This window comes from Zonotrichia leucophrys, chromosome 21 (assembly GCF_028769735.1).
Source record: "Zonotrichia leucophrys gambelii isolate GWCS_2022_RI chromosome 21, RI_Zleu_2.0, whole genome shotgun sequence".
Taxonomy (NCBI): domain Eukaryota; kingdom Metazoa; phylum Chordata; class Aves; order Passeriformes; family Passerellidae; genus Zonotrichia; species Zonotrichia leucophrys.
The window spans coordinates 7447599-7471981 of record NC_088190.1 but is presented as its reverse complement, the minus strand read 5'-3'; the positions used below and the strand labels follow the sequence as shown (position 1 = coordinate 7471981).

The 24383-nt window shown below is 50.6% G+C and overlaps 1 protein-coding gene across 7 annotated transcripts; it reads left to right on the top strand.

Annotated features, from left to right (window-relative positions):
- Positions 1–4812: 4812 nt before the first annotated feature.
- FHAD1 (forkhead associated phosphopeptide binding domain 1) lies at positions 4813–23915 on the top strand. Of its 7 annotated transcripts, XR_010442611.1 has the most exons (30): positions 4813–5035; positions 5301–5507; positions 7471–7741; positions 8793–8884; positions 9143–9370; positions 9947–10070; positions 10427–10557; positions 11268–11333; positions 11728–11820; positions 12219–12326; positions 12722–12805; positions 13520–13672; positions 14008–14203; positions 14523–14593; positions 14894–15031; positions 15846–15953; positions 16146–16235; positions 16415–16640; positions 17128–17209; positions 17608–17723; positions 18352–18511; positions 18839–18947; positions 20119–20254; positions 20523–20650; positions 20968–21063; positions 21658–21878; positions 22278–22443; positions 22720–22883; positions 23171–23409; positions 23886–23915. XR_010442611.1 is itself a non-coding variant. In XM_064730890.1 (28 exons), exons 1-28 carry the CDS (start codon positions 4940–4942, stop codon positions 22819–22821), a joined length of 3687 nt encoding a protein of 1228 aa, XP_064586960.1. In that variant the 5' UTR covers positions 4813–4939; the 3' UTR covers positions 22822–23154. The 7 variants fall into 7 exon arrangements, 5 of the variants coding, with proteins under 5 accessions (XP_064586960.1, XP_064586959.1, XP_064586958.1 ...); XR_010442610.1 differs by lacking the exon at positions 23886–23915 and having other exon boundaries at positions 23171–23666; XM_064730890.1 differs by lacking the exons at positions 23171–23409; positions 23886–23915 and having other exon boundaries at positions 7582–7741; positions 22720–23154.
- Positions 23916–24383: the final 468 nt, after the last annotated feature.

Here is a 24383-nt window from a genome sequence, read left to right as displayed (position 1 = left end):
GTGTCCAGTTTCTAGAGAATATTTATGGGATAAGAACAAATACTTGCAAAGGTCTGGTTTCACTTCTGACCTCTTCCAAACAGTTGTCTCTGCTCAACTGCCTGTATTTCATTATTTTGAAGTAATCATGTAAAAGTACATTTTTATTTGTACCTGCAGATTACTTGCTTCAATAAAATACTAAAAAAACTTTGCTTTTAATTCCTCAGAAAAAGGATTTTGTGAAGAACAGCTGTGTTACTTTCATATGACTGTGAGACATGGGGTTAGGAATTAGAGGGGTATTGATTAGAAATAGATATTTAGATGAAATATTGTTTAATCCATTGCTCTCTATGATAATGTGTGTTTCAAGTGATTACAGAAGAATTTGTCTGTATTTATTGCAAGGCTGAGAGTTTCACACATATCTTGCATATCTTTAGTATATGTATTTCCACAGAATGCTTTTTTGATAGTTTTGCAATGGGTCTGTAATTCAGCACCAAAGAAAATTTGAGGGAGCACCTGCAAAGTTTTCAGCACACACCATCAGTATTTTCAGGTCTCATTGTTATAAATCACAAAACATCCTACAACTTCAAAAAGCAACAAATAACACGTATTAGTTCATTGTCTCTAATAATGCAGCACATAAGAACTCTGAGGGTCAATGCCATGATTGGGACTGTAAGTGCTGTTTACTTTTTTTTTTTTTTTTTGGTGTTGAGAGATTAGGAAAAATGGCTTTCTTACAGAAGAAAAAAACAAATAAAAAAGAAAACAAAACCAGCCCTAGGCCATAGGTAAATGCACCACAATGCACACAAAGAACTGTACTGTTGAGACATAAACTTTAAGGAATTTAGAGATTTTAGAGGAGCTAAGATTTTAGTTAGAGATAAGCTTTGTTTGAGTTAATTAAAATAAATGGGTAGGCCTTGATGAAGTTAAGAGTTAGTGGTTAACTAATAATTGATTGCTTGTCAGCACAATGTTTGGTTAGCTGGGTTAATAATGAAGAATATAGAAACTGATAAATAGCTTTTAGGAACATAAGAATTGTAGGACTCTTCTGTTCTGAAATCAATTGAAGATGGGGAATGAGAGTTCTACCAAGGGTTCATTTGTCATATTTGTATTGAAAAGGTAGAAAGGTCAGAAGGAGGAAGACTTCATTTACCTCCTCATTTTGGGACCCCGACCCATGAAAGGGACCACCGACCCATTTCAAGGTACAAACTACCCATGCTTAATGGCTTTTGAACTAATTACCATGGGAAGTGGGGAATGGCATGTACCAAAATTATAAATACCTATTTGTATTTTGGGTATTCAATACCTGTATAGATAAAAGGACTCTGTAATCACCTGTAAATCACAATGTATATTTGGGAGCTATCCCACAATAAACGCACACTTTCTAACTTTAAACTGGTTTTGTCCATCACAGTTGAATATCGGTACTAGATCAATACCCATATTTTTAATAAATCACTGTGACAGGGCAACACAAACCATGCTTCCATTTCAGGGTAAAAAATGTAACATAGCTGCATGTGGGCAGCACAGTGGGGCCCAAGCTGGTTTCTTGTCAAATATCAAAGCAAAAATTTTCACTGCAATATTTCCTATGCATCACATGCCTGGGAGAAAGATCTCCAGAATACAAGAAGTAATTATTTTTGAAAGTTAACAACAGATAAGCAAATTCAAAGGCTCTAAAGATGCATATAATCTCTAATTTTAGACATAACAATGCATTTAATGTCAATTTAAATCTTCTCCCTGCTTATCCTACCTTCTAATTAACAACTCTTCTTGTTTGTCTTAATGTAGTTTTTTAGGAATGGTACTGTTGCTTGTCTGAAGTCAGAAGCCTTTTTGGAGTTGTATAAATGGAACACATTTTAAATGTTAAATTTATAATTTAATGTTGAGAGACATCAAAAAACTATCAAAATTTAGTGCAAGTACTTGGCTGCTCTTGTCAATGTGAGGGGAAGGAAAGGACAACAAACAATTGAAGGGAGGGAGCACCTCTGCTATAGAAGCAGGACCAGAGAGTTTGGGTTGTTTAGCCTGGAGAAGGGAAGGCTCCAGGATTTCTAATTGTGGCCTTCCAGTGCCCCAAGGGGCTGTGAGAGAGGTGGAGAAGGGCTTCCAACGAGGGCAGGTAGTGATAAAACAAGGGAAATAGCTTTGGGATAGAAGAGGATTGGTTTCCATTAAGATACTGGGGAAGAAATGCTTTGGTGTGGTGGTGGTGAGGCACTGGCACAGGCTGCCCAGGGAAGTGTGGCAGGAGAAACCCTGGAAGAGTTCAAGTTTACATGGGGCCTTGAGCAGCGTGGTCTAGTGGAAGCTGGAAATAGGCATAGTTCAGATCCCTTCCAACCCAGGGATTCAGGGATTCTCATGTGAAAAACACATTCAATCTCCTGTGAAAATTTTAAAAGTTTAATAAAGGCCAGTGGGAGACAAAGATAGTAAAGCAAGGATTATGGCCCAAGAACACACTGCTATCTTTGGGGATACCCCTTAAATACCTTTTCCCTTACATCAGCCTGGTGCATATTCATAGACCCTTATGCATAGTAAACTTTTCCCCAAAGTAGTTTACATGTTCAAGAATTGTTTAGCATGGGTCCTCCTTGGATCCACCTTTTTAGAGCATGGGTATTCCTTGGGTGTGGTTTTAGTCCATTCTTATCACCTCCAGTTTTTGGGCCTTGCTCCACTCTGCCTTCAGAAAATGAGTGCTGATAGTTGGCAGATCTGTACAGGTGTCCTCATCCTGTGTGCATTGGATGTTATCCCATCCAAGCAGGTATTTTAACACAAGCAGCTATTTCACTAAGCTTAATTAACAACAGAAATAAACACTATATCTTTATAGAAAAGTGACTTTACACATATAAAATCCATTTTAATATTTGCGAAAAGCCAATATTAAAATATGTATCTATAACACAGAATTTGCTTAACTTCTGACTGCCACCTGATTCTCAGATGCTGTCCAGGTGCACTACACACCTGGAGCTGGTGGCAAGCCTCTGCTTCTGTGTGTATGGGTTTGTCATTTGGAAATGTACAGGACAGAGTATCTGAGATGGAGGGCAGAAAGAAAATGAGCAGAGAGACAAGAAAGAAGAGACAAAAGAGAGAGTAAAAGGGGCAAAGCAAAGAGGAAAGAGAAGAAAAGAGAGAGGTGGAGAGAGAGCAGGACAATGATGACCGAGAGAGGGAGAGAGACTGAGAGGCATGGGAGGGAGCAAAAGAGAGACAGGGAGAGACCCAGACAAAGTCAACACAAAATACAAACAAAAAAGAGTAAATCACACCAAAGAAAGAAGGAGCAAAAAGAAAAATCTTTATTACAACTTCATAGCATTACTTATTTTGTTACACTTCCTCAGATTCACTTCTGTGCAGCTTAGTCATGAGAGAAACGGTTCGCCATTTAAAAATTTTGTAAAAGTTTATTAAGGGATAAAAGGGATAAAATCCAGCACTGGGGTGCTTGGCTATTTGCCAAAAGCATATGGTTAACTTAGCACCATGTTCTCTATGTACTGTTACATTGCAGGGGGTACAAGCATATTCATTAAAGAATTTATACATATTCAAACATTCCTTTGAGTTTAGATGTTCTTCTGCTTGGTTTTAACCTTTGACTTGTCTTCATGCCATTTTGTGGATTAAACCAATGTATTTTATTTCTTCTTGTGGTTCCATCCTGTTGTATTTTCACTCCCTGATAATGAGGGTCAATAAATTCATAGTTTTTTCGGTGCTCTGGTTTCTGTTATCTTGTCTTTTAGATTTCCTGAATGTGGGAAATCACCTAATTATTTCACACCATATTATGAGTTAGTTACATGAAAAAGCATTTTAACATTTCACAGTCTCTATTATACTACAGTCTAAGATAGTACATATTACACTACTATTTATAAAAGCTATACAGTGTAAACATAAACAGATTGTACTATATCAAAAGCAGTAATTACAAGTTGTACTATATCAGGATTTTTGTGATCAATAATACTTTGCAAAAGTTGATACATAAATGAGAAAGCCAATAACTATATTTGTTATTTATATCAGTCATTTGAGAGCAAAATTTGACATCATTTTCAACACAGATTAATACAAGACCATGGAGTGACAGGACAAAAGGGAATGGCTTCAAACTGGTAGAAGTTTTCAGGGAAGCTCTGATTTGCCAAATGTGCTACTTCTACCTCAAAAAGGAGCACAATGAAATCTTGCAGGACTGGTGGGGCAGACTGGGGGGTGTTGGTGGCAAGTGGGTTTTTTTCCTTTCTGCTCTGTTGAAAAAGGGGGTATGGCAGCCTAGGACCAAGGAGTGTTGATGGCAAAGTGCTGAAGGGTGACAGCATCCACCTGACAGCAATGTTTATCCCCTTCTCTCAGGCTGCAAGACCTGTTTCTGTGTGTGTGTTAGCATGACATGAAATAAAATATGAGTAAAATGAGGGCAAAAGGTCCTAGCAGGTGTGTGTGTGTTAACATGACATGAAATGAAATATAAGTAAAATGAGGGCAAAAGGTCCTAGCAGGTGGCAAGGCCCCTGTGGGGTTTGGGATACACATTCCCACATGTGTCGCAGCTGATGGATCGGTGCCCACGCCGGCGCAGAGCTGTGTTGTGCTGCCGGGACAGTTGCTTGGAAAAAGAAGGAAAAAAAAACCTAAACAAATCGAAGAGGAAAAACTCACCCAGGCAGGCAGCAGCAGGCTCCGGCGTGGCCGAGGTTTCCAAGGCTACTGCAGCACACGGCCGGCTGGGACACGGCCGCTTTTGGAGTCATTTTGTACAATTTTTACTGTTTGAGTTGGTGGAGCCACTCGTGGCTCAGGTTGTGTGTTGGGGGGGAAATTGCTGAGTGAGGATTAATTTGTTTGGTGCAAGCCTTGCAAGGGGGGTTGGGCAATGCGAGCTTTCCTAAAGAGCTCGGAGGGGTGTTTCCAGCTGAAATCCTACACCACGACCATCGGGAGCCACAGAGGGGCCGACATCGTCCTGCAGGTAGGGCTGAGGCAGCTGAGCATGCTAAAATGGGAAGGGAAGGGAAGGGAAGGGAAGGGAAGGGAAGGGAAGGGAAGGGAAGGGAAGGGAAGGGAAGGGAAGGGAAGGGAAGGGAAGGGAAGGGTATGTGATGGAGCCCTCCATGCAAAGTGTGGAGGTACCAGTTTGTGCTGGAACTGATGGCCAGAAAAGGGGCTTGGCAAAGCAGGGATGAACCTGCAGCCGCCTCCAGCAGCATTCCCTGCCTGTCCCTTCCCTGTCCCAGTCTGCAGGGGTAGCAGAGCGCCATGCAGCCCTGGAATTCTCCACCTCAGACAACAGCTTCATCCTTCAGGACTTCAACTCCCCCCACGGCACCTTTGTCAACAGCTGCCAGGTGCAGAACGCGGCCGTCAGGGTGAGGCCTGGGGACATCCTGAGCTTCGGCACCGCGGGAGCCTCCTTCGAGCTGGTGCTGGATGGGGCTGCCCAGGTAGGGCTGGGGATGCCCGGGGAAGGGTGGGTGCTATGGCCCATGGAAGGATGCCCATGGGCAAGGGTGGGTGGGGATGTTCAGGGAAAGGTGTCCGGGGAAATTGGGTGGGTGGGTGCTGCTGTCCAGGAAGGCTTCAGAAGCAGGAACTCGCTCCCAGCTCCTCTGGAGATCCTGAGGAAAGGTGCCAAACGTGAGTGTCAGGAAAATCCACAAACGCCAGAGGTTTATGTCCAAAAAGGAGACAGAGGAATCCTTCACCTTTATTCAGGTAAATAATTCTCCCAATTTATCTCCCAGATAAATTATTCTCCCAATACAAGGAGAGAGTCCACTGGGGCACATGCCCCTGGGGTTTTCTCTCTCCCAGGGTTTCGGAGGGCACAGTCTCCTCTTATCCTCACTCCTGGCCACATGGTGCCTGTTTCCTTTTCCCCCTGGCCGAGGTACTAGGAAGGTACAGCCTTCCCAAACCACCTACAACATATTTCCCCCTTGAACCTACTGTTTTACCCCAAGTTCAGGAGTTCAGGCTTGTGCAGACCCTTGCCGATATCAGGAGCCAAAGCTGTCTGGGCTCTACAACAAACCTGCTGCCCAAAGTCAGGAGAGACATTTAGACCCATTTCAAAGACGTCAACACCCATACCTTGACCCATCAAATTATTTATAAAGACAGTAGCTCACATCTTTCCTGTCACGGGGGAGGAGCTGGAGCTCCCTCTGCTGAAGAAACTCAGGCAGTTCGGTAAGAAAATGGAAAAGCATGGGACAGAGATACATCAGTAAAGGAAGACCTGGAAAATGTCCTTTCCCTCTATTTGCATTTTATGTTTCCTCCTAAGCCACTTAACAAGAGAGAAGCTGGGTTTCAAATAAAACATAGAGCAACTGATAATCCCCAGTAATATTTTTATTATTTTGGCTCTTGAAGAATCCAAGATGCTGCCTAGGTAAAGCTAGATTGTGCTGGAGCAGTGAGCAGTTGAATTCCCAAAGGCAGGTGAGGGGCTGAATTCCCAAGGGCAGGTGAGCATGGGACCGGGTCTGCACAGCCATGCAGAGCCTGTCCATGGGATGCCTTTTCCTCGCCCTGGGATCCTCCTTTGGAGGGGCAGCTTTGGAGCCTGACCCTGCTGCCTGCAGGGAGGGAACCCCCTCACTGTGAAGTGTCTGATGAAGGGAGGGATCTCTGCTCTGAGTCTGAGAGGAGGTGCTGTGCAGAGGAGCACACCTGGCTGGGAATCACACCCTGCCATGCCCACACAGGACCCTGTCAGGTTTTTGTGCCATCTCACTGGGAGCCAGTGCCGTGGGCAGCAGCAGGAGCAAAGCAGCAGGGCTGGGATGTGCTCTGGGTGAAGGGAAGGTGCTGGAGGTGCAGGGAGCCTGCACTGGGGTCTGAGGCTCTGTTAACAGCTGGGGGTTGAAAGACCCACACCCAGGTCTGACCCCCTGGCAGATGTTTAATGCAGCCCTTGTCACTGAGAACTTAGTGGTGGCTTGTCCCCACTGCCCTGGAAAGCTCTGCTCTCTAGGAGAGCGGCACACAGTGTCCTAATTCCCAGTCTGACAGGCCCAGCTGATGGGAAAGCAGAAACACAATGACAGGCTTTGGTTTGCCTGGGAGAATGGGAGAAACAAATGGGATAGGACCATGTGTGAGCCAGGAGAGCTGTGAAAGGAGTGCTCCTGGATTGTGCAAATGATGTGCAGAATTAGGGCAGTCAGATGCAGAGGGAAAAGCTCAAAAAGCAGAAAACCCCAATAATTTCTTTCTGTTTCAGCAAAGCATCTGGATGCCCTGATTAAAATCTGATCCTCGCATAATGGAAATGGGAAAAAACTAAAATTGTGCTTCTGCTTAGATCTGTGCCTGGGTTTTCCATGACACGGTGCATATGAATCCAGGGCTAAAGTATTTCCTAAATTCTTGCAATAACTTGGTGCTTTCCCACCATAGATGTCCTGTCCCCCCTTGAAACATCGCGTGGGGTGGAGTGGGCAGCTCCAGGCTGTTGCAGAGCCCAAACTCCTGACTCCTGCATCTCCTCTGTGCCTGCCCTCACTGCAGGGGCAGCTTCCCCCCAACTCCCTGGGCAGAGGGGCCCCCAGAGCCCCTGGCCATGTGCCCCATCTGGTGCTGCCAAGGCGACCTGCGAGTGCCAGGGACAGGAGCGCAGCCAGTGCCACCTCTCTGGACACATCCAGCAGGACCTCTGCCCTGAGGCCAGGTACTCCATGGTGCCAAAAACAGCCATTTCTGTCCTGGTGTCCTCACAGAGCCACTTGATTGATTGGAGCAGAGCAGTGACAAGTGTTGAGCAACTGGGTGCAAGTCATTGTCCCCTGGAGCTGATCAAAATCCATGTGTGGTGCTGGGTGGCATTTGGGTCAGGGAAGAAATGAGCTGTGCCATCGCAAGGGGAATGCTGTTGCCCTTGCAGAGAGACATTTCCTCTTCCTTTTTCCTGGTGTGGGACCCAGAAGGGCCATGATTGACTTTATCTGCACCACTGACTCTTGTGCCTGTTCCTGACTCCTGTGTAAAGTGGGTTTTTTTCCTCCTTTGAAGTGGCTGTCTCAAGTGAAAGCACTTTAAAATAGCTCTGTATCCAGTGCACCTCTGGAAATAAAGTATGCGGTAGAGCAAGGCAGAGGGGAGGGTTTGGGCTGGAGAATGTGACATTTGCTGTGGATGTTGTGGCCTGGTGCACAGTGCTGTGCTTTTCCTGCTGTGGGCTTGGGATTTTTGAGCTGTCATAAGCAACACAAAGTGAGCAGTGAGGCAGCACCGTGCAGCCCCAGTGCTGAGCTGGAAAACTCAGTGAGGGCAAAGGCAGGGACACACACAGCCAGGGTAGCACAAACTCCTTTTTTTGAGAACAGCCCAAAGGATTTCCATGCCCTAATGGCAGTGAGCAGCGCTGGTCCCATGTGGAAAGACAAAAAAGCAGAGCTTTCTGGGGGGCTGGCCAGTGCTGAAAAATAAGGTTAGCCTCTCTCTGCTGTGTCTCTGCTGCTTTTAGGCTGTTTTGGTTCCCAGAGGTGAATTAACTCTCTTTTCTGTATTGTTTTGGTTCCCAGAGATGAATTAACTCTCTCTTCTGTGCAGACTGTTTGCAGTCTAAGTTTTTTACAGTCTTTTTTTTCTATTCTCTGCTGGTTGTGAAGTGAGCTCATGCCCTGAGTAGTGGCCGCTGCCTTGGAGTAGTTTTGGGACAAGGGAAAAGGGGTTTTGCTGCCTGTAGCCACCTCTCATGCTGATGATTTGCTCTCTTCCAGTCTCAGCCAGCTTCTCAGGGGGTGGTGCCAGCAGTGTGGGGAGAGCCCCTTCCCTGGGGCCTCACAAGGTGGATCTCCTCCTGCAGGGGAAGGTAATGCTGGGGAAGGATGGGGCAGGGAGGATCCTGTCCTGGTCCTTGGAGGAGCAGGTGAATCCTGCCCAATGTCTGTGTCCCAGCAGGGTGTGGGGGCTGCCACCAGAGCGGGTGGATGGGGACAGGGGGTGGCTGGAGGATGTGCCAAGCCAGGGACAGAGGGTCCCTTGCTGATGGCCTTGAGTTGGTACCCCTGGGCAGGGAGTCTGGAGCTTCTGTGGCTGCAGAGTGACCAGTGGAACCTGGATCTGCCAGCAGGGTGAGAAGCTGCTGGAGAAGGAAGTGGGCCACCTTTTTGGTTTGCAAACAGAGTTAAAGGGGAAGGATGTGGTGGTGAGAGACCTACAGGAGGAGATCGCAGCCATGGCAAAGAAACTGGCCCAGGCAGCCATGAGGAACGAGGCTGAGCTGACCCAGAAGCTGCTCACCTTCAACCAAGAGCTGGGAGCCCAAACAGAGGAGGTCAAAGCCCTGAGGGAACAGGTACTGGAGGCACCAAGCAGGGAAAACATCTCTCAGGTACAGGTGTGTTTGTGGGGTAACAGCCAGCTTTGGGCAGGAGAGGTTTGTGGGTCTGAAATCAAGGGAAATGAGGGAGAGCCAGCCTTCCTTCCTTCCTTCCTTCCTTCCTGCCTTCGCCATTCTCCTCGCACTTCCTCCACTTCCTTCCTTCTTCCTTCCTTCTCCTTCCTTCCTTCCTTTCCTTCCTTCCTTCCTCTCTTCCTTCCTTCTTCCTTCTCCTTCTTCCTTCTTCCTTCTTCTTCCTCTTCTCCTTCCTTCCTTCCTTCTCCTTCCTTCCTTCTTCCTTCCTTCTTCCCTTCCTTCCTTCCTTCCTTCTCCTCCCTCCTCCTCCTCCCTCTCCTCCTCCCTCCTCCCTCCTCCTCCCTCCCCTCCCTCCGCATTAGGATTTCAGCAAGAGCAGCCAGAGCACATTTAGGATGATATTTGAAGATGCTGAGAGCAGTCCAACTAAACCACAAGTGCCAGCTGACCCTCTCTGAAGGGGTAGCAGTCAGTGAACGTTCTGGTGAGGAACACAGGTAAATCTGTGTTTTGCAGATCAATGACCTGCAGAAAGGCTCAAACCAAGTTTTCAGCCATTCCCTCCACGAGAGAGACCTGGAGATCGGGAGGCTGCGGAGGGAAAGTGAGAAGTTGAAGAAGGACCAGGCTTTGACTGCAGGTGTTGTATCCCTGGAGCTTTGGGTCAGGGCATGAAGCAGATTGGGACTGGCTCTGGATAAGGAGTAAGCATTGGCCAAACTGTACAGGCAACAAATTATTCCTAGTGCCTTGTGGGAAGGGACCCTACAGAGCATCTCATTCCACCCCTGCCATGGGCAGGAACACCTTCCACCGCCCCAGATTCCTCCAAGCCCTGTCCAACCTGGCCTTGGGCACTTCCAGAGATGGGGCAGCCACAGCTGTCCTGGGCAACCTGTGCCACTACCTCCCCACCCTCACATGGAAGATTTTCCTCCCAATATCCCATCCAAATGTCACACCTGGGTGACCTCTGACCAGAGCTGTTTTCCTCAGGTCTGCTGAGCAACATGCAAAGAGAACTCCTGCAAAAGGAGCAGAAAATCCAGCAGCTCCAGCAAGAGACTGAAAAACTGAGTAAGGAAAACCGAGAGAAGGACAAGCAGCTGGCTGTGGTTTCAGCCAAGGTTGGTAGCACTAATTAGGGGCTCAGTAATTTATGAGCCCCTGCTTGACATGGGGATAAGGTGAGAAAACAGGTGAGAAGGGTGGTGCTTCTCTCTGGTGAGGATGGTAGCAGTTGTATCACTGGGTGATGGTCCATGACCATGTCTGGGTGTGCCAGGATGCCCATGGGTCAGGGTCTCCTTCCCCAGCTGGATCTCCCTCCTTGCTCTGCATCAGGTACTGTGTGCCCTGGGCTCCTGTGAGCACAGCAGCTGTTTGTACACACAAAATATTCCTGCCAAGGTCCTCCCGAGGAGCCATGGCACTGTGCCATGGGGCTCCCTTTGGCCCAGCCTGGATTTGTCCTTAAAGAAGGTGGCTTGAGCAGCAGCAGGTTGTTCCTCTGCATGGGCAGCTCCTCCTCAACTGGCAGAGCTGCACTGGGAGCATGATAAGGGCAGAGTCTGTGTTGGCTGCAATGTACCAGGAGATCACAAGGATTGACTTGTGAATCCCAGAATTGCTGAGGTTGAAAATGACCTGTAAGATCAGAGTCCAGCCATTACCACCAAGGCCACCACTAAACTATGTCCCCAGGTGTCTTCTAAATTCCTGCAGGGATGTCAACTCAACCACTGCCCTGGGCAGCCTGTGCCAGTGTCCCATTCACAGCAGGAGCAATGGTATCACTGCCCTGATGGTTATTTCCCTTGGTTGCCATTCCTTCTAGTGCTCGAGAATTAAAGAAGAAACAAAGCACGAACTCAGAGAGCAAGAACTAATCTCTTGCAGAAATGTGAGTCAAAGTCACTTTGGGTAAGCAGTGGCTGCAGGAACACATCAGTGAGGGAATAATTAACTGGGCATTGTAAGGGAGCTGTTTGAAACTCAGCTCCTGTCCTGAAAGGCACATAATGGGCATGAGACCTGGGGCAGTCCTGGATCCACAACGCTGGTTTACAGTGTGAAGGGGAGGGTGAGGGAGAGGTGGCTTGGGGGGGATGTGATCAGAAATCAGAGTGACTTCCACTTGTAAGCTGATATAACCACAGTAAATGCAGGTTAGAAGAGAATTCCAGTAAACAGAGTGAGTTAGATGGGCAGAAAATCTTGCTGATCAGTGGAGGTCATCCAGAGGGGCAGTGCCCAGCTGCCCTGGTGAGACCCCCACCCTCCCTGGGCTCTTGCAGCACATCGAGGAGCTGCAGCGGGACCTGCAGGGGCTGCAGGGGGAGATCCAGAAGCATGAGAGTGTCCAGAAGCAACTGGCTGAGAAAGCCAAGGTACAGTTGGCTGCAGGGTACACACAGAGGGCAGGTGCCATAATCCCAGAGGGGTGGGATGGGGACCAGCAATCCCTGGGAGCACAGGTTGAGTGGGCAGGGCATCCAACTATCCTGAGCTCTACCACGGACCCTGATGGAAGAAGAAAAATAGATGGCAGAGTGCTCTGTGTAGATGTTGGGTGAGGCAGTCAAGGATGGACAATGGCCCAGGGGTGAAACCCAGACAAAAAGTGCCATGAAGGGTCCATGCTGCAGCCCCACTCCCTGCACCAGGACTGCTGTCTGTCTCCTGGTGTTCCAAAGGCACATTTGGATTTTTCTGATGGGAACAGTGGTTGGAATGTCTGTGGCGTGGTTTTGGATGGCACTCTGAGATGCCAAAGCTCTCGTTGCAGGCAGAGGAGGAGCTGAAGGCAGCGTGGTCACAGCAGGAACGGCAGCTGCGGGAGATGGAGCGCAGGGAGCGCCTGCTGCAGTCTAACATGCAGAGAGCTGGGGAGCAGGTGGGGATGGGAACATCACCACTGGGCCATGGGCAGCACAGGGATGCAGCTTCCCATGGGGAAGATGTGCTGTGGAAACAGAAACCCAGAGCCCTGAGCACCAAACCCTGGCACAGGACTTACCTTGCCATTGGGTGAATATAAAAGGCTTATCCAGAATTGGTGTGGGCAGCATAGACAATGTAGCAGTCTATTAGCATACAGAAAAGGAATCTCTAAGCTTAGTTATGCTGTCTGGGAGCCACACCAGCCTTCCTCAGTGCCTGGGTAATGCTGCTCTGGGCAGGGACAGCCCTTTGCAGATAACATCACGCTAGGTACGGACCATCAGTGATCAGCAGAGTGGCTGTCAATGATTGGTGGTGTTTGTTTCCATGTGTGGGTCCCTGCTGCAGCTGGAGTCCTTCAAGACCCGAGTGATGCAAGCCTGTTCTCCATCAGCAGCTGGCAGCACAGGGAAAGCTGTAGCAGAGCAGCAGGTGAGTTTGGACAGCAGCTCACAGAGATGTTCGGAGCCTGCAGAGCCCGAGTGGCTCACGGCAGCTGCTGCAGAACAGTCGTGGTGCCTGCTCCATGTGCAGCAGGGCTGCAGCACCCAGGCTTCTCCAGAGAAGGATTTGGGCTGTGGCTGTCCAGGTTAATGACACTGCTCCACTGTTAGACCAAACCAGCCCCTGGCCGGGTAATAATTGGCACAGACTCCATGAATTCACAGAAGGCTGATCAATAATCTTTATTAAGAAACCCATTGCTCTTTTTATATCCTAATTCCCTACAGGTAGAATTGATTGGCCTTTAATTAAAACACCATCACCACTGCTAATTAAGAAACTCCCCTTTGGTAAACAAATCTCCATAACACATTCCACATGTTCACAATACCAGGTACAGCAAGTTAAGATTTGTTTCTCATTCTTTTCTCTGATCTTCTCCCAGACTTTCCCAGAATGATGCCTGGGAAAGTTGTGTGTTTCTCTCTGTGGCCAGAGCTGCTGCCACACTCCATGACATGAAGGGGACACAGTTCTTTTTGTCTCCTAAAGCTTGGAGGGAGTCAGTGGTCTGCAACAGAGTCTGATGTGGCTGCCAAATTGCAGCAAGCCTCAGTTGTTGCTCTCTGAGACAATCCCTGGCCCCTCAGCTGGAAAACAGCATGAGCCTTAAACTCCTCTTTCTTCACCCACTTTTGCCAGGTGATAGAGAAGGTCAGGCAGATCTCTGATGAGAACCAACAAAGTCATGAGAGAGAGAAGAGCCTGCAGAAGGAATTAAGCTCCAGGCTCGCAAAGGAGAGGGAGGTGTCTGCAAACATCGAGGTGTTCAAGAACTCCTTGCAGAAGCTCCAGGTCAGCCCTTTAAATACTGAGGACCAAATAGCAGCTGGGAGATAGTGGCACAGGGTTTTTTGTTGGCCTGAGGAAAGGTCAGACTAAAGATACAACCCTGAAACAAAGCATCATCCCTAAGTGTTCATGTTCCCTGGAGTTTGTCACAGATTCTGCATAAAGCCCATCCTGTTTCACCCCCTGCCGTGGGCTGAGACACCTTCCACTGGACAAGGTTGCTCCAAGCCCCAGCCAGCCTGGCCTGGGATGTTCAGAAATGTTGTGTTGTTTGCCAGTCCCTGAAGGCCACTGACAGTGGACACTGCCTTGTTCCCCTCTGGTTCCATTTGTTCCAGGCGTGCCTGAGGAGCCCCTGCAGCAGTGCCAGCCTGCGGGGGGAGCTGGGGCAGCTGGAGCTGCTGTGCCTGGATCCCTCTGTCTCAGCCATCAGGACAGCAGTGGTGGACATGGCACGTGGTCCCCTGTCCTGGCTGGAGGGTGCAGAGCAGCTCCTGGACAGCGTGGGGATGGACCTGCACACCTCTGGCAAAGGTCTGTGTCCCTGGGAATGTGGGATGTCCTGGCAAGCCAGATGTAGAGGAGAAAGTCCAGCATGAGCCACTCCTTGGGGACAAAATCACAGAATCATGGAAATTTTAAGGCTGAAAAATACCTCCAAGGCACCAAGTACAACCATTAAGCCAGCACAGTTCCCAAGTGCCACAGCCTCGCACTTTTTTGAACACTTCCAGGGATGGTCGCCTATTCCAATGCCCTGACCATCCTTTTCATGAAGAAATTTTCCTGGATATGATATCCATAATATGGTGTGTGAGCACCCCACACAGTGAGGCTCCATTGACTTTTGCAGGGCTGTTGGCTGCTCTCGGGAGCTTGTTGGAAAAGAGCCAGGAGATGGCACAGAGGAATCAGATGTTGCAGGTACAGAAATATTTATGCACATAAACCAGGTGGATTTGGACTCTTTCTATGGGTAAATATGATGGCAGTCCAAGCAAGCCAGTGCAGCTCCTGGACTGGGGATGTGCAGTGTCTGAGATCCCTGAGTGTACAGGAAATGTAAGGTAAGGGAGACAGAGCCTACTGTCAGTGTGTCCTTATCCCTAATGCAGCAGGATGCAGAGGAGATCTCTTTTGTGAATTTTTTGTGACTTTTTGTGAGGTTTATTTCTTGCCCTGCTGCTGACACACTTCCTTTAATACCTCCATGTCTCCCTGCAGGAGCAATTAGAGAAGCTCCGGGAGCTGCAGGCAGAGCTGCTGCAGGAGCACACAAGGGAGCTGGAAGCAAAGCATGAGCAAGACTTACAGATAAAAATCCAGCAAATTGTCCTGGAAAAGGACAAGGAGAGCAAACAGGTACAGTGGTAAGGTTGGTGTTTCGGAAGAGGAATGTTATGCAGGAAAAATGGATGTGTCAATAAAAAAAATGGAGTGTTGAATAACAAGAGGAGGAACCTCTAGCTCCAAACTGAATGCAGTCCCAAGGGACTGGATATCCTCCCATATGGATCCAGGAGGTGCAAACTCACAAAAATACCCATGTTGGAATGGGGAAGCACCTGCAGGTAACATCAGGATGCACAGCCTCCAGTCAGTCACCAGGGGACAGGGGAAAGCAAGGAGCATTGTGATCCACAAGCTTAGGGAAACATTGCACTGCTGCTTCTACAGCCTTCTCTGCCTCGCTCCCCTTGCTGGGGTCCTGTTGACTCCTTTGTGGCAGGAAAAGGATATTCCTGTGGAGCAGGGGGCAGCAGTCCCCCTCAGCCCCAGGGAGCCCCAGGCCATTGCACCAGTGGCTGTGGTGTGGGGTGCACTGTCAGTCAGAGTGTGAATGGGTGTTTTGCCATGTGTGTGTTGTGATCATGGTGGCCTTGTGGGACAGTTTCCAGTCTGCTTCTGTGTCTGGCACCTTGGGAGTGGTGGTTTCCTGGTGTTCAGTTTTCTGAGGATTCAGTCAAGGAGCAGCCAAACAGCTCCTACTCTGTCTCTCAGCTGTGCTTTTCCCCAGGTGCTCCCATCCTCTCTTTCACTGAGTTACCTCGTGTCCTGGCAAGCTTTTCACCCATCATCTGCCCCTGCTCTGGAGCAATGACCCTCCTTGCTGCTTTCCTCCTTGGAGCTGATGTCTTTTTTTCCTGAAGTGAACCTGTGGTCTCTTGATTCACAGATTCTGGAAAGCGCTGTCACTGAGGAGAAGGACAAGTGCAAGAAATCTGTGGAGGAAGAACAGAGGAAGATCCAAGAGTTAGAAAGCCACCTTAGAAGCATGGCTGAGGTGAGCATGGGAGGCGAAGCAGAACAGTTCACTCTTGGAATGAAGAAAAGGGAAAGTGTAGTGTGGTGCTCCAGGGGCTCAAATCAGTGGAAGAAGGGGTTTCCCTGCCCCCCCTAAATACACAGAGAGCAGCTCTGCACAAAGAAAGGTGGATTCCTGGCTAAGCTAATTACTGCTAATTTCCTCTGGTAGGAAACAGCAAAGAGGGCAGAGGAGCAGGAATTGACAGAGGGAAAGCTGAGAGAAGCTTTGCACGAGTTGAAGCAAATCACTGCACAAGAGGTACTTGCACTCACCTGTGCAGGTGGAGGATGCAGTGCTGGAGAAGAAGGCTTCCCCCATCCCTGAAATCCTTTCCTTCCCCCATTCTTGTGATCACCATCCAGGAGAGATGATGCTGATGGTGATCCCAAAAGAAACCCCCAGTGCTTCTAGCCAAGCTCCCAAATCTTGTTTCCCAGGCTGTGTTACAGCAGCAGGTGCTCCAGCAGAGCCAACAGCTCAGGGCTGTGCAGGAGGAAAATGAGCTGCAGAGGCAGAAACTGCAAGAAGAGGTGGCAGGATATAGGGAGCAAAGCAGGCAGCATTCCCTGACCATCCTGGCTTTAGAGGACAGGCTGCTCGAGGCCACTCAGCAGCAGAAGGTGCTGGAGGAGGAAAAGGCAGCACTTGTGGAAAAGATGGAAGGTAGGTGAGGGTTGTATGGGATGTGCCTGTACCAGGAACTGACTGGGTTAACATGAAATGTGTGTGGAGATGGAACAGTGAACAGCTGCTATAGAAAACATTGGGAAGATGTTGAATGAAGGTTATTTCCCTGCAGGACAAGCTCAGTGAGGCCCTGCAGAAGCTGTTTCATTGTTTGGTCGTTTTGGAGAACATTTTTTCATTGTTTGGTGGTTTTGTCAGGGCTTTGCCACTGGAGAAGGGCTCTTTGCTCTCTAAAATTGCAAGACTGGCATTATTTGGGCTTCTCCAAGACAGAAGCAACCCCAATGAAGGCTGGATGTCAAGAATTGTCCAGTTGGCCTTGGAACTGGGCTCTCAGGGACATGGTTTCCCAAAGAGACAGTCCTCAGAGCTGCCACATGAAGGAAATTATTTGTGTAGCAGAAGCAACAAGCATGTAAGTGTTTCAAAGAAGTAATAGGCCTTTTGTGTGTGTGTCCTTTAGGACTTCAGTGTGATGCCCACAGCTCAGCATTGGGAGCTTGGCTGGAGATTTGTCCTGCCATGGAGTCTCATGCTTGTCTGAGGTGAGCAGCAGTTGCTGATGGTGATCAGAGATGCTTAGAGAAGGGCAGGGACCACTTGGGAGAGCCTGAGGAAGTCCAACGCCACCTGTCCCAAGATCTTTTCAGTCTGGGACAGGACTTGAGTCCCTTTGCTAGGCTGAAGTGATGCTAAGGGCAAAGAGCATCAAAGTGATGCCAAACAGCACATGACAATCTGCCATCCCCTCTGGATGGCTCCAGGTGGCAGCAAGTGGTGTGGCCAATCCCACACCACAGGGTGAACCCCGGGGACCAAAAGGCAGGTTAAAAAATAATTAAATAATAAAATATTAAGCAGGAATGCAGCACAGGAAGGCATGCATGGGCTCCCTGCAATGAGGTTTCCCGATGGCTGTGACATCTGCACTGATCTTTCCCAGGAAACTGCGGGAGGAGCTGGCAGTGGTGCAGGGCATGCTCCTGGAAAAGAAGGCAGTCATCAGCAGGCTCAGCAGAGAGCTGTCAGAAACCAGAGCCAGGATGTCGGACATGAGAGGTGGGTGATGTGCACTGTGTGCCTGCCATCATCCCCATCCTCCTCCAAGCACACACAGATCACAGGAATTGATGTCACAATTCTCAGGCAATGCTTTGTCCTGCTGGGGGCAAAGCAGGCAGTCTGTTCCCTTTGAGAAGGTGAATTTCTTCCCATCCTTGCCTAGGTAATAGCAGTGACAATGAGAGAGCAGAGTAATCAGGGGGAGAGCAGGTAGACAAAAGTGAGCTCAAAATCACACCGGTGAACTTCTTGGAGCTGAAGATGTTCTAAGCCAGTGGACTGGGAAAGCCTTGCCTGAAATTCCTCCATGAGCAGGGCTGTGAACACGAGGAATGTGTGGAGTCAAAAACTGCAAGTCAGAAAATGCTGGTGACGTGTCCTCCTTCAAACTGAAGGAAAATTGCCACAGCAAGGAATTGCCCTGGCTGGTACCTCCACCAAGAGACTGGGGTTTAGTGAACCAGGATGTCCTGTTGGCATGGCCCAGGATCTGAGGGCAGCTGCCAAGGGCAGGACTCTGCAGGGATGAGCCCCATTGTTGCTCCCATGAGGGTGCACCAGCTGCAGATCCCCCAGGACTGGGTGGTGAGTCAGCCAGCATCCCACGAGGCTGTTCTGTGCTTAGGGGAGCTGAGTGAAGAGCAGAAGGTGGAGCTGGAGCACAGCCAGAGGCAGCTGAAACACCGGGAGTGGGAAGTGAACCAGCTCCGGGAGAAGCTCTCTGAGATGTCCAGCCTTGTGGAGGAGAAGGATCAGGCCCTGAGAGCAGCAGCTGATGAATTAAGGTACACCCTGACATCACCCAAGGCTTCATGGATGCCACTCTGTGTGTCCCCAGCAGCTGATGGTGTTCAGGGTTCTCCTCAGAGCAAAAGGCACGTGTGAGAGTATCAGGATGGAGCTCAGCTCTGAATCCATGACACAAGAACTGAAATGGGAGTTTAGTGGAGCTCATGCCAGTAGATCTGTTACTCAGGCACTTGTATCTAAGTGAGTGTTCCCACCCACACCATGGTAGTCATCAGTGGGTGTCCAGGGTGCTGCTCTTCACAAGCTGTTTGGGTCACCTTCATCCATCCTGGGGTCCCACAACTTCTTGTCTCTCCACACAGCCAAGCCCAAAGGCACTGCCAGGTGCTGAGGGATGCTTCCCAACAAACACTGGAGAACGCAGAGGATGCTCCCAGGACGCCAGTGCAGCTGAGTGAAGCCTCCCAGAGGGTGAGTGCTCATGGAGAGCACCGAGGTGTGGGTTTGCCAAGAGCACTGATGGTATCACGGTGAGAGCCAAGGCTGGAGCTGCCCTGCACTGGCCCGAGGCTGGGATGGCCAGGCACCCTCCCCGAGCCTGGGCTGCCTGTGCTGCTTCTGATCCGGGGAACCCTCAGCCCCCACCAGGCTGCTGCTGGTTAATGAGCTGATGTTTGCACAGCACTTTGGAACCACCAAGTGTTGTGCGTGCTAATGGCTGCGTTAATTGCCAATTAGAGGGAATAGCAACATGCAAGCATTCCTTCCTTTTCCCAGCTTGCTGAGCTGTGGATGCTGGCTGTGCAGGTAGTGCAGAACCAGTTCTAGGGTTGGATGTGGAGAAGTAGGGGCAGCTTGTTGCACAGGACAGGAAGAAATGCTCTTCATTCTCCTGTGCCAAATCCCTGTTTGATTTTCCCGAGGCTGGAAAAGGGAAGAAGTGGCAGGTGGTGGCGGCAGCAGATGGAGGGGCTGTGGGAATTGAACATTCTGTACAGCGAAGGTGGCAGCCAGCAGCGTGCCAGCAGGGCCGGCTGGCTGCGGGGGCGCAGTGACTCACTGCCAGCTGAGGAGGGGTGGGAGGCACTGCCCGTCCTGCTCCGCATGCCCTGATGGGGAGGCAGATCCCAGTGCTGGGGGTGCCACTCAGGAGCGGGATGGGCTGAGCTGTGGGGTGACAGCAGCCAGACCAGAGCTGGGGGTCTGCATCATCAGCCCTAGCCCCGTCGCAGGGTTTTGGATGTTTGTCATAATGTGGGGATCTGGATGGGGCTGGGAGAGGCAGTGCACATGTAGAGAGTGATGTCCAAGTCTGTGTAGGGACGATCTCTGAAATGCACCAGTGTTTGTGTGTCAATGGCAAATGCTCTCTGGTGGTGCAAAGGACTAGGGGAAAATGCCAACGTGGGTGTTCAGAGCTGTTCACCAATCTCTCCTGGCTCTCCAGAGCATTTGCAGGATTCATATCCTGACCATAGCAGGAAGGAGGTCTCTGACAAGTCTCCTATACACCCCCAATCCATGGAAATGCTCCCCAGGCTTTGCTCTTGTGCCAAGTGCCCAGTGTCTGGCAGCGGGGCTCTGTTTGCATTGAGCTTGTGCTGTGCCAGATGCAGACTGGGCAGAAGCTGTCTTCTTTCAGGAGCCACCATCAGCCTTGGCTGAGCTCGGAGCCAAGTGCCGAGGCCTCAGGCACGAGGAAACGATCCAGCGCCAGAAAGAAGGTTTGGCCGAGCTCCGGGCGAGAGTGAAGATGCTGGAGAAGAGACAGTGCTCAGGTGAGCAGGGCTCTCCTAGAACTGTGGAATGCTTTGGGTTGGAAGAGACTTTAAGGACCATCTTGTTCTGCTCCCTGCCATGGGACACCTGCCACTATCCCAGGTTTCTCCAAGCCCCATCCAGCCTGGCCCTGGGCACTGCCAGGGATGAAGCAGCCACAGCTGCTCTAAGCAACCTGTGCCAGGGCCTGCCCACCCTCACAGGGAGGCTGGGAAAGCTGGGCAGCCTCAAAGTTGTGTGGAGAGTGGAACAATTTGTCACCTCCAGGTGCTGTGAAGAGCGATTCAGAGCCACTGGTGGTCTGGATGGAAGACTTACCAGAGAAAATAGTCCAACAAAGAGGTCTTGAGCTGGAACCTGTTCCTGTGTTGGGAGAAAAACTGAGGGCTGGCAAGGTAGGGAGGCAGTGTGTGGTTTGTAATGCCTGTGACTTTATTTGGAAAGTACACCCTGGGAAAGGTTTTCAGAGCTGCTACACAAGGAGTCAGGGTAGGAGATGCGGGTGATGGATGGCAGGCAGTGCTTCTGCAGAGGTGGCAGCTCCATCAGGACCAGCACATTGTCAGGGATGCCATGGGCTGAGCAGGGTGGGAGGCTTGGGACCTCAGCAATACTGGAGTGGTTTTTCCATGGGGTGAAAGGGGGGCACAAGGCCCCTTGACCAAAAACCAGGCCAAACATGGGCTCCATGGGTCTTTCCCTGTCTTTGCAGGTTCCTGACCATGTTCCTAATGGGAGCTCATTCAGGATCACCAACAGCACAGTGAGCTTGGAAATGGCTGAGGCGACAGACATGGGTGAGAAGATGGTATGTCAGGGATAGATGTGGTAAGTGGTGTAGAGTGTGTGTACATGCCCAGAGTGTGTAGAGATGAGATGTTTTTTGAAAACATTTCAGAGGTATGTCACATCAGGATGCTGCAGGAATTTGAAGATTAACTGCTCTGTGGTCCAGTTAAAGACACCCCTGTCCATGGCAGGGGGGATTGGTTTGATGACATTTAAATTTCCCTTCCAATCTAAACTATTCTATGGCCCAGAGCACATTGTGTGTCTGCCAGGACATCCTGGGACCCCAAAACATGCCATGGTACATCAGAGAGGCTGGGGAACAATGGAGGGACCTGCCAGGGAAGGGGTCCATGGGTAGCACAACTGGTGAGTTGTGCAAGGGGGTTCCTTCCCTCCAAAAATGCAGGGAAACACCCAGCAGGAAAAACAGTCATCTTAGAAAAGGAAGCAATCCAATTCCAGTGAGCTGTGCAGGTGGGAATGAGATGCAAACCTACTTTCCTTGGGACACTGTCATGTCCTCAGGAAAGCAGACAGAAAGCAGATGGCTGAGCAGCGTGATGGAATGCAGCAGACCTGGTAAATAATGCATTCCCTCTTCTTCCCACAGTACCTTGATGTAATCGGTGCTCTGGGAAACCTGGTGGAGATGAAGGAGCTGTCAGGAATGCAGCCTCTGCAGCACCTTCCTCAGGAGAGAAGGGCAGAAGTGGGACTGCAGAGACAGAAGGCCCTGGAGCTGTTGTACAAAAAGATCAGGAACCTCCAGGTTCGCCTGGAAAGGAAAGAAAAAGTGCTGAAAGATTACGAGGAAAGTGTGGAGCAGCTCAGGTATGGAAAGCCAGGGTTCTGAACAAGACCTGGTCCTTGGATGCCGAGTGACAGGGAGCTTGGGGCAGGAAGTGACATGGCACTGCTGAGTCCTGTGTCTGTCTGGGACCAGTCTGTGTCTATGGCCACGGTACAAAAGTCAAATGCCAAGAGGAGTGGGGAAACATTCTCTCCGCTCTGCAGTGGTACCTTCTGCAGCCTCACACAGTTGAGCAGTGTCAGAGCCAGGAAAGCCTTGACAGGTTCCCTTGTCCTGGGTGGCTGGAGCAGCAGTGGCAGTGGCAGCAGCTGGGACATAGGGACGGTGTCAGCAGGACCAAGGAAGGTGTGGGAGAGCACAGCTGAGGGCGTTGGTAAGGGCAAAAGACCAACAGAATCCTCCCCTCCTGTTTGGCACAGGCAGAGCCAAGCTTCCCTGCGAAGGTGCCAGGAGGAGATGTCCAACCTGGAAGATGAAGCCCACAGGGGGGCAGAAGAGAAGGCCCTGCTGAGAGAGGCTCTGGAGAGGATGCAGCTCCAGCTGGACCAGGAGAAGAGGCTGCGGCAAACGGCCAAACGGCACAAGGTGAGAAGGCAACACCCAGCTCCTGCTCTTTGTACAACAGCCGGCTCCACCTGTTGGGAACGATGCACAGAGTGTTCAGTCAGACCATCCCAAGAGGCTGGAGGTTCCAGGCCCTCAGTGCTCAGCTGCAGCATCACAGCCACATCCCTTGATGAGGCTGGAGGAGGTGCAGACACCTGTAGCGATGGGTTTGCAGTATGTATGAGGGTGAGAGAGAGGAGCAGGTCATGCTGAACTCTCGAGGTCAACACTGTGTCTGTTGTCTCTGTTCTGCAGCCTGGAGCCACAAAGACTCTCTGCTCGGGCAAGCCGAAGGCCAGGGGAGGTGCTGCCAGATTGGGAAGATCATGGGAGCAGCACCACAGGGACCTTCACTAGGCAGTGGTCTGCAGTAGGAACAGTCATTGCTGTGGACTCTGTCAGGGTGGGGGTGGCATGAGGTGAGGGTGCATTTTGAGGAGCTCCAGTTTGTATCCCGTAGCTCCTGGGCACGCTGGTGTGACTGTGGACCTGACTTTCCCACAGTCCATGTCCCATAGAGTGTGGTGGATTTTATGGCAATGGAAAAGGTGGTGAGGATATATCCAGTGTACATGTGTGTGTGTGAATACAGCCCAGTGACGTGTGAAGTCGGTTGTGGGGGGCATGTCCTGTCCTTGCTGAAGTGGCCTCCAGCACATGAAGCCAACATGGCTTGAAATATCCCTTGCAATCCTGTGTCCTCCAGTCTCCGTCGTGTCACAGGGAAACTGGAACATAAGGCACGATGCAGTACGGAATTCTGGAGTTCCTGGAACTCCCCAGGAATGCTGGACCTGCCACCTGGGAAGGGGGAAGAAGAGGACCTGTGCCAGCCACACTGGTACTGCAGCAGCATGAGGACGAGCTGGGGAGATGAGAGCGACATGCCGGTGGGGTGGGATGATGGCACAGGCACTCGCTCACTGATTCTGATCGTTAGCAAAGGTGAGAGCAGACCCTGGATTTTGGGGGGCAGCAGTGTTTTGGGGAGGGGGTCCCTGCAGGCAATAGGCAGCTCCAGCACATCATCCCTGCAGCTGCTCTGCCTCAGCACCACTCGGAGCAGTCCCTGTGCCGAGTCCTCTGCAGACCCTTTCAGCTGAGGATAATTTGGATGTGAGCAAATCCCCACTGCAGTTTCTTGGTCTTCATTTTTGAATAGGATAAAAAGGGTCTGGAAGCAGAGGGCTGCAGCAGGTTGATGCAGGGCTGCATCGTCTCTGGGCATGCAGAGCACCCATGTGTGCTCAGTGGCCAATCCCTAGTGGGGCTCTGGGCATTGGTGTGGCCTGGTTTTCCTGCTCCCTGTGCTGAGAGAAGCTGGATGCTTCGCTGTCTGAATGCCTGGGTTTACTTTGGGACAAAGCATGACATTCTAGGCTTGAGTAGGTTAAAGGTGCTGCCGTGGGCATCCTCTGCAGGTGTATCTGGAGATGTTGGGCTGCTCCATGACTCTCTGTGTCCTCTCCATTACACCCTTGGCAAACTCTGGGTCAGGAATGGATGGAGATGGCAAGAGCACGGGTGTTTGTGAGTGCACCAGACTCCCCGTACCCTCCTTCGAGCCTACGGACTCATAGAATCATGGGTTGGTTTGGGTTGAAAGGGGCCCTAAAGATGGTCCGGGGGGATCCCACCGGGGTATGGTGATGCTAGGCCCCAAGGATCATCCCAGGCCGGTCCCGCCGAGGAATTGCTGAGCCCTGCGGATGCTGCCGGTGGAGGGGAGGGGGTCTGAAGGGCCGGTGATGGCTGATGGAGGGCGGCGGGGAGGGGACCTGCGGGGCCGGGCGGGCGCAGTGGGGCCGGTGATGCTGGCGGGGGCGGGCAGCCGGAGCCCCCCGGGGCGGGCGCGGAGCCGGGGGGCCGCAGCCCGGCCCCGGGGCGGAGCGGGGCGGAGCGGCGCGGCCATCCGGGCA